This window comes from Pipra filicauda, unplaced genomic scaffold (genome assembly GCF_003945595.2).
Source record: "Pipra filicauda isolate LSUMZ 115617 unplaced genomic scaffold, ASM394559v2 scaffold1416_size24804_pilon, whole genome shotgun sequence".
In the NCBI taxonomy this organism is placed as follows: Eukaryota; Metazoa; Chordata; class Aves; order Passeriformes; family Pipridae; genus Pipra; species Pipra filicauda.
In genome coordinates, this window is record NW_024103892.1 from 16,409 (window position 1) to 24,801 (window position 8,393).

At 66.5% G+C, this 8,393-nt stretch overlaps 2 protein-coding genes across 2 annotated transcripts in view; one reads left to right on the forward strand and one right to left on the reverse strand.

Annotated features, from left to right (window-relative positions):
- PSMB4 (proteasome 20S subunit beta 4) overlaps positions 1–102 on the reverse strand; it is a 6,840-nt gene extending 6,738 nt beyond the window's left edge. The window contains exon 1 of the mRNA XM_039378592.1: positions 35–102. Coding sequence (XP_039234526.1) covers positions 35–102 — 68 coding nt within the window. The remainder of the gene's footprint in view (positions 1–34) is intronic.
- Positions 103–3,886: 3,784 nt separating this feature from the next.
- On the forward strand, positions 3,887–8,287 carry CGN (cingulin; the record flags this gene model as incomplete). The annotated part of the gene is made up of 5 exons (XM_039378593.1): positions 3,887–4,408; positions 5,949–6,933; positions 7,040–7,140; positions 7,950–8,019; positions 8,192–8,287. Coding segments are annotated over exons 1-5 (1,311 nt in total), but the record flags the coding sequence as incomplete, so codon positions are not given.
- Positions 8,288–8,393: the final 106 nt, after the last annotated feature.

The window sequence follows — 8,393 nt, forward strand, 5'->3', positions numbered from 1 at the left end:
GGGGGGGGTCAGGGACCGGGGAGGGGGTCCTGACCCATGGCAGGGGGCCATGGCCCTGCTGACCCCACGGGAGCGGGTCCTGACCCGCGGGGAGGGGGTCATGACCCATGGGAGGGGGGTCCTGCTTGTCCGGGAGAGGGTCCCACCCCATGGGAGGGGGTCTTGACCCATGGGAGGGGGGTCCTGACCCATGGGAGGGGGGTCCTGTTGGTCTGGGAGAGGGTCTTGCCCCATGGGAGGGTGTCTTGACCCATCGGAGAGGGTCCTGCCCCATGGCAGGGGGTCTTAACCCGTGGGAGGGGGGTCCTGTTGGTCCGGGAGAGGGTCCCGCCCCATGGGAAGGGGTCTTGACCCGTGGGAGGGGGGTCCTGTTGGTCCGGGAGAGGGTCCTGCCCCATGGGAGGGTGTCTTGACCCATGGGCGAGGGGTCCTGCCCCATGGCAGGGGGTGCTGCCCCTCGGCAGGGTCTGTTCTCTGGGGTGTGTGCCCTGCCCCGGGCAGAGCCCATGGGGGCTGGAGGGGTTGTCCTTCCTGGGATGTGCCCTGTCCTGTGGAAGGGGCTGGTGCCAGAGGGGCTGTGAGCTCAGGGTGTGACCTGTCCTAGAACAGACCTTATAGGGGCTGTGAGCTCAGGGTGTGACCTGTCCTATAACAGATCCTACAGGAGCTGTGAGCTCAGGGTGTGACCTGTCCTATAACAGATCCTACAGGAGCTGTGAGCTCAGGGTGTGACCTGTCCTATAGCAGATCCTACAGGGGCTGTGAGCTCAGGGTGTGACCTGTCCTATAGCAGATCCTACAGGGGCTGTGAGCTCAGGGTGTGACCTGCCCTACAGCAGACCCTACAGGAGCTGTGAGCTCAGGGTGTGACCTGCCCTATAGCAGACCCTACAGGGGCTGTTATCCCACGTGTGTCCTGCCCTATAGCAGACCCTACAGAGGTTGTTATCCCACGTGTGTCCTGCCCTATAGCAGACCCTACAGGGGCTGTTATCCCACGTGTGTCCTGCCCTACAGCAGACCCTACAGGGGCTGGGCCTGACAGGAACCTCCTTTTGGGGCCACCGTGCCCTGTAGAGACTCTACAGGTGCCCCCTTGTCCCAGTCCTTGCCCCTATAGCTGCCCCCATAGGGGTCTTCTCGCCCCATAGGGACCCCCCAGGTGAGCTCTCCCTGGACCCTACAGCCCCTGCAGGACCGCCGTTCCCTGTCCCTTCCAGGCACTGTCATTCCATGCGGGACCCGCCTTTCCCTGTGGGAATTGTCCCTGCGGGTGCTCCCGGTTTTGGGGAGGGGCCTCGCCCAGGTCCCCTACACCTCCCTCTGTAGGGGACCCGCCGCTGCTTCTCCTCGGACACGGATCCCAGGAGGGAGGGAAGAGCCTTTGGGACCTGGCAGGAGCCCCCCTGGAATTCTGGGACCCCCCTGGAATTCCAGTCCAGCCCCCCCAACCCCCAGAAAGCCGCAGCTTCGCCGTGCGGAGCTGCCCTACTTTGCCGGGCTCCCGGGGCCGTATTTTTAGCAGCTCGTTTAAATAAGATGGAAAAAATCCAGGGCTTTGGGTGCCGTCCTGATCCATCGGGATCCTTTGGGTGCCCGGATCCCACCCCCCCACCCCCCCCCCAGGAACTCGCTCGCATGTCCCCGTCCTTGTCCTTCGCCACCGGCTTTTGTTCGGGAGGGTGTTTGTGGTTCGCTCTCCCCTCCCACCGCCCCGACCGGTCGAACTGGTTTTTTTGGGGGAGCCGCGTTTCCATCTCCTGATAAAGGGTTCGCCAGCGCAGCCCCTCGCCCGCCGCGGGGGTCCCACGGGACCTCCTTCCAGCGCCTTTTTGGGGTGGGAGCAGCGTCGCCCCGGGGCGGGATTTGGGGTGAAAACAGATCCCCGCGGCCCCGGGGAGCTGCGGCTGCTCCCCGTTATCCCCCCCGGGGCCGTTCCCGGCTCCCGTTCCCGGCTCCAAAAGAAACTCCGGTTTCAAAAGGCTCGGAAAGTGTAAATCGATCGCGTGGGTGCCGCGGAGAACCCGAGACCTGCGCCGGGAGGGGCGGGTCGGTGACGGCTCTGACCCCCTGAAGGACGGGACGAGGCTTTTGTTTTCCCTGGGAGCGGCAGGAACGGGATTTTCCAGTCTCCGGGTCGATGATTAACCCGAGGGCTCTGCCTGCGGCCCGGCGGGATGCGGAGGAATTCGGCTCTTATCGGTTCAGAGGGAGCCCCGGGGGACATGGCCTGCAGGACGACCCTTGTCCCGGCTGGATGTCCCTCTCCCAACCCCAATCCCAGCTGGATGTCCCTCTCCTAACCCTTATCCCATCTGGATGTCCCTCTGCCAACCCTTATCCTGTGTGGATGCCCTTCTCCCAACTGTTATCCCATCTGGATATCCCTCTCCCAGCCCCAATCCCAGCTGGATGTCCCTCTCCCAGCCCCAATCCCCCATGGATGTCCCTCTCCTAACCCTTATCCCATCTGGATATCCCTCTCCCAGCCCCAATCCCCCATGGATGTCCCTCTCCCAGCCCCAATCCCTGTTGGATGTCCCTCTCCCAGCCTCAATCCCAGCTGGATGTCCCTCTCCCAGCCCCAATCCCTGTTGGATATCCCTCTCCCAGCCCCAATCCCTGTTGGATATCCCTCTCCCAGCCTCAATCCCAGCTGGATGTCCCTCTCCCAGCCCCTGGGGCGGTGCCAGCACCCCGTTGTCACCCCGTTGTCACCCCGTTGTCACCGTGATCCCGTTGTCACCCGGCCCTGGTGTGACGCAGGTGCCCCGGTTTCGGGTTCCTCCGGCCTGGATCACGTGTGTTTATTGGGAATTTCGGGCTCTGGAGGCTGTGGCAGAGCAGGAAGGGCCGGTTGGTGCCAGTGCCGGGCAGGGCTGGAGCTGCCTTTGCCCAAAATCCTGGACTTTGAGCCCGTGGGCAAACACAGGGAGCCAGAGGTGCTGGGACGGGGCTGGACTTTGGGGAAATCCTGGTGGAAAACAGCCTGGAGCCAAAACCAGCCGGGCTGGGAGTGGTTTGGGATAATCCAGCAGCGTTTGCTGCCCGACTTTGGCTCAGTTTGGGCTGAGGTGGGGCAGAGCTTTGGGAAAACCTCAATGGAAACAACCCAAAGGGTGCCAAAAACCTGCCGGTGTGGAAGTGGTTTGGGGTGATGGAAACAGCCCCAGTGGTGCCAGGAGCCCAAACCGGCCGGTGTGGAAGTGGTTTGGGGTGATGGAAACAGCCTGAGCAGTGCCAGGAGCCCAAACCAGCCAGTGTGGAAGTGGTTTGGGGTGATGGAAACAGCCTGAGCAGTGCCAGGAGCCCAGACCAGCCGGTGTGGAAGTGGTTTGGGATAATCCAGCGGTTTCTGCCGGGTTTGGGGTTTGGCCCCTGGTCCAATTCCCTGCCCTGGGCACGGCTCAGGATCAGCCCGACCCTGCTCCCCCCGCCCTTCCCAGCGGCCCTGGGTGGGGGGGAGAGCCGGGCCAGCTCCGGCCTCTTCCAGCGCCCGCCCGCGAATTGCAAAACAACTTTCTGGGTTAACGTCGGCGGCACAAAGGGCTCATTGTGCCGCGCTCCGAGAGCGCCGCTGGCCCCGGGCCATCCCGGCTCTGCGATTCCAGAGGTGCGGGACGGCCTCTCCCACCGCCCCCGGCCGTGCCCGGGTACCCCCATCCCTCCGCCGGCCCATCCCGGGGCACGATCCGGGTGTTTTGTGGCCCCGGGGACAATCCCCGGCCTATTTTTAGCCCCGCTGCTTCCACCGCTCCTTCCTTGTGGTTTGCGGTGAAATCCCCTCCCGGGGCCGTGTTTCCAGCCCGGCTTGGGTGTTGCTTTCCCACACAGGAATGTGATCCCGGCTCCAGCCCCTTTATCTGCGAGCTTGGAGCCTTTCCAGAAGGAGGGAGGCATTCCTGGGAGATTAACCAGCCGGGCCTGGCTCACCTGCTTCCTCCTGGCTCTCCCCACCCCAAAACGCTGCCAGAGCCCCCCGAGCGGGAGCAGAGCCGGGGTGGGAAGGGCAAAGCCTCTCCCTGGTTTCTGAGCTTGGAAAAAAGCAGGATCCTCTTCCCGGCCGGGCTGGGATCGAGCCCAGTGCCAGCCCCGGCCGCGTCCGAACCCCCGCGGGTTTCCACCACCTGCTTCCCGCCCGTGCCAGGCCGGATGGTGGGGACGGTGCCCTGTCCCTCGGTGGTGCTGGCACGTCCCGGCCGTGGGATGATGCCCTGCCGGCCCTCACCGCCCATCCAAAGGTCTCCCCGAGCCGGGAGCTGCGCCCAGAGCTCGCCGTTCCCACCCAGATCCAGGTGAGGGGCTGAGCCCGGGGCTCGTCACCGGCTGCACTTTGGACACCGGCGGCCATGGAATATTCCGAATTCGGTGCCAAAGCCGCTTCCCCGGCCTCGGTTTCCGGCTGCAGGTTGGTGCCCGTGCTGCTCCTCCCAACCCCCCGCGGCCGGAGGGGCTGCGGCGGCTCCCGGAGGGGTCCCTCCGATGGGATTTAGGGGCTCCTGATGGGATTTAGGGGACCCTGATGGGATTTAGGGGCTCGGGGGGGGGGGTGGTGGTTTCCAGGCTGGTGTCGGTTCCTGATCTCGTTATTCCGACACCGGGCAAGGGATAATGAGCTTAAGAGACAAGGACTCTGCTCTCAACCCCTGTGCCGGCTCCAGGGATCCTTCACCTGCAGCTCCTGGGGCTCCAGGGATCCTTCACCTGCCGTTCCTGGGGCTCCAGGGATCCTTCACCTGCCGTTCTTGGGGCTGGGGAGGGATTCGGGACCCCCGATGGGCTCCTGTTGATTCCAGATCCCGGGGGAGCCGCCCGAGCTGCCCCTGCCGAGTTCGGCCGGGGTTTGGGAGCAGAGAGGGGCGGTGGGAACCCGGCAGAGCCCGGGCCGGCCAACAGCTCGTCCTCCCCGGCTCTGCTCCCGCCCCGACTCCCTGGAAAACGCCGCGTCCCGCGGCTCCAGCCCCGTCTTCCTCCCCGGGGTGGGCACAGGAGGAGTCCCGGGCTCGGGGGCGATGCAAGGACACGAGATCCCATCCCCGCGCTGGGATCCCGCTGCTCCATCCGCATCCCTGCTCCATCCCTGTCTCCGAGCTGTGTGTGTGTGTGTGTGACTCCCGGCGTGTGGTTTGGGGGCTCCTTTTTGGTTTTTCTCCGTGTTCCAGCAGCCCCCGGGACACCCTCCGGGATCGGGGGGGTGCGAGCGGGGCTCGTGTCCCTCCCGGTTTATTTGCGGCAGGGAAAGAAAGGAGCTGCGGCTGCTCCCGGTGCTCGCGGCGGGGGGCGCGCGGTGCCGGAGGGGCGATTTGGGGCCGATTTGGGGCTTTTCCATCACTTATCCCCCCCCTCTCCGGTGCTCATAGGGCAGCCCCCCCTCCCGCTTCCTCCGCTCCCTGTCGGGCCGGCATCGCCCCGGGACCGAGGGGGAGGGTTCCATCACGCTGTTCCCAATATGTCACTGCTCATATCTGTCCCCTCCCCACGGGACGAGGGGGCCCGCCGGGCGCTGGGGGTGATGCTGAGGGGCCCCCGGAGCCGCGGCCAGGCTGCGGCGGCGCTTCCGCAGAAAAAACCGGGAATGCGGCGGCGGCCGAGCCCGGGCTGCGGAGCCCGCGGGAGCGCCGCTTCCCCCCCGCATCCCCCCGCATCCCCCCGCATCCCCCCGCATCCCCCCGCCAAGGGCAGGACGCGCGGGGGGGGTGAAGGCTCCGCCGAGGATGCTGCGGGTGCGGTGCGGGGGTTTCTCCGTCCCCAGAGTCCCCCCCGCGAGCGGCCGAAGCGCTGCCGGTGCTGGCACAGCAAATCCTCGTCCCCGTCCTGTGTCCTGGGGACGCCGCAGCGCTGGCACCGCGTGTCCTCTGGCTCCCGTCCCGCCGGGAAGGCGCCGCCGGACCCTCCTCTGATTCGGGGATACTCACCCACCCCTCCCCTCCCTCTCTGCGTCCCCCCAGCACCGCCGAGCCCGCGGCGATGGAGCGGCCGGCGGGGATGGAGAAGCAGAGCCCGGTGGATTACGGCGTCCAGATCCGCTTCATCAACGACCTCCAGGAGCCCCGCAGACCCCCGAAGCCGCGGGGCAAGCCCGGCTCCTACGGCGTGGCCGTGCGGGTCCAGGGCATCGCCGGGCAGCCCTTCGTGGTCCTCAACAGCGGCGACAAGGGCGGCGACTCTTTCGGGGTGCAGATCAAGAGCGACGGGTCCTACCCGACCCCCCCCTGGCCCTCGGGCTCCGTCAGCTCCGACTCGGACCTGCCGGAGAACCCCTACGCGGGGCGGCAGCGCCGGCACGGCTCCTACAGCACCTCGGACGAGGAGGCTCCGGGGGGCTCGGGGGGCTCCCGGCGGGACCCCCAGCCCGCGGCGGGCGAGGAGCTGCGGAGGACACAGTCCCACGGGGACCTGCTCAGCGCCGCCGCGGAGGAGCCCCCGGCCCGCGGCATTCCCGGGATCCAGCGGCAGCAGCAGCAGCAGCAGCGCCGGGCCCCGACCGGTGGGAAGAGCGGCAGCGCCTCGAGCATCGCCCCGGGGCACAAACCCGCCAGGGCCGCGGGCGAGGGCCCGTCCTCGGACCCGGAGGTGGCCGGGGGGGACGTGGACACCAAGCCGCTGTCCTCGGTGGATTCCCTGATCAGCAAATTCGACGGGAAGGGGCAGCAGCAGCAGCGGGGAAGGGCCGCCAGGAGGGGCCGCATCCCCTCGGCCGAGAGGAAGCGCTCGCAGAGCCTGGACGGCCGCGTGTCCCACCGGGATGTCCCGGACGGCCGCGTGTCCCACCGGGATGTCCCGGACGGCCGCGGGACTCGCCCCCAGCCCTCGGGACCCGCCGGCAGCCGCAGCCCCCCGCGGGGATCCGGGGGGATGGAGGGCGGAGGGATGAAGGTCCAGCGGGGAATTCGGGCCGCGGAGGAGCAGAGCAAAGCCCGGGCAGAGCTGCAGGTATGAGGGGGGGGCTCTGGATCCCGCTGGGGCCCCTTAACCGAGGGGGGCACAAGGGGGGCACTCGTGTCCCGGCTGGAGCTGAGCTTTTTATCCCTCCTGGCAGCTCAAATCCACCCCGGACCTGCTGCGGGATCAGCGGGAGGTGGCCCAGCCTGGCAGCAGTGAACACCCCAAGGAGCTCATCTACAGCATCCTGAAGGAGGGGTGAGCCCCCCAGGGCCCCCCCAGAGCCCCCCGAGTGCCCCCCGAGTGCCCCATCGTTCCCTGCCCCTTTCCCAAAGCCCCGCTGGCCGGGGGTGGGATGCTGGGGGGGGTGGTTTGGGAGCAGGGATGGATTTTGGGGGGGTGGTTTGGGAGCAGGGGTGGATTTTAGGGGGGTGGTTTGGGAGCAGGGGTGGATTTTGGGGGGGTGGTTTGGGAGCAGGGGTGTTCCCGAGCTCAGGATTTTGGGGGGATGGTTTGGGAGCAGGGATGTTCCCAAGCTCAGGATTTTGGGGGGATGGTTTGGGAGCAGGGATGTCCTCAAGCTCAGGATTTTGGGGGGATGGTTTGGGAGCAGGGATGTTCCCAAGCTCAGGATTTTGGGGGATGGTTTGGGAGCAGGGATGGATTTTAGGGGGTGGTTTGGGAGCAGGGATGTTCCCAAGCTCAGGATTTTGGGGGATGGTTTGGGAGCAGGGATGTCCTCGAGCTCAGGATTTTGGGGGGATGGTTTGGGAGCAGGGATGTTCCCGAGCTCAGGATTTTGGGGGGATGGTTTGGGAGCAGGGATGTTCCCAAGCTCAGGATTTTGGGGGATGGTTTGGGAGCAGGGATGGATTTTAGGGGGTGGTTTGGGAGCAGGGATGTCCTCGAGCTCAGGATTTTGGGGGGATGGTTTGGGAGCAGGGATGTTCCCGAGCTCAGGATTTTGGAGGGGGAGCTGAACAGCAAAGCACCGGGGGGTTTGCACCCCCCGTTCTGTGCCCCCTCCCCCCATTCCCAACTGCTTCCCACAAATCCAACCCCCCCAGGAGCAGCGAGAGTGAGATCTCCCTGAAGAGGAAAACCTCCCGGCTGCTGGAGAAGATGCAGGAGCTGGTGGTGAGTCGAGGCCATCCCGGGGCTGCCCCGTTCCTGGGGGTCCCCCAATCCCCCCTGGGGGCTCCTGCCTTCCCAGCACCGTGTCCTGACATCCCAGGGGTGGGATCCCCGTGGTTCTGGGGGGGTTGCAGGACCCCAGACCCACCCAGTGAACCCCGGGGTGTCTCTCCAGGTGCCCCCCAAGGACGGGGCGTGTTCCCAACCCCAGCACAGGGAACTGGCCAGGAAGGTGGAGGAGCTGCAGGAGAAGCTCGATGAGGAGACCAAGGTGAGGCCGAGCAGGTTGAGGGGGGGGTTTGGGGTCCCCAAATTACACCCCTGGGGGAGGGGAGGCACAGCAGGTCCCTGCTCTGACCCCCCTTCACTTGGGTGCC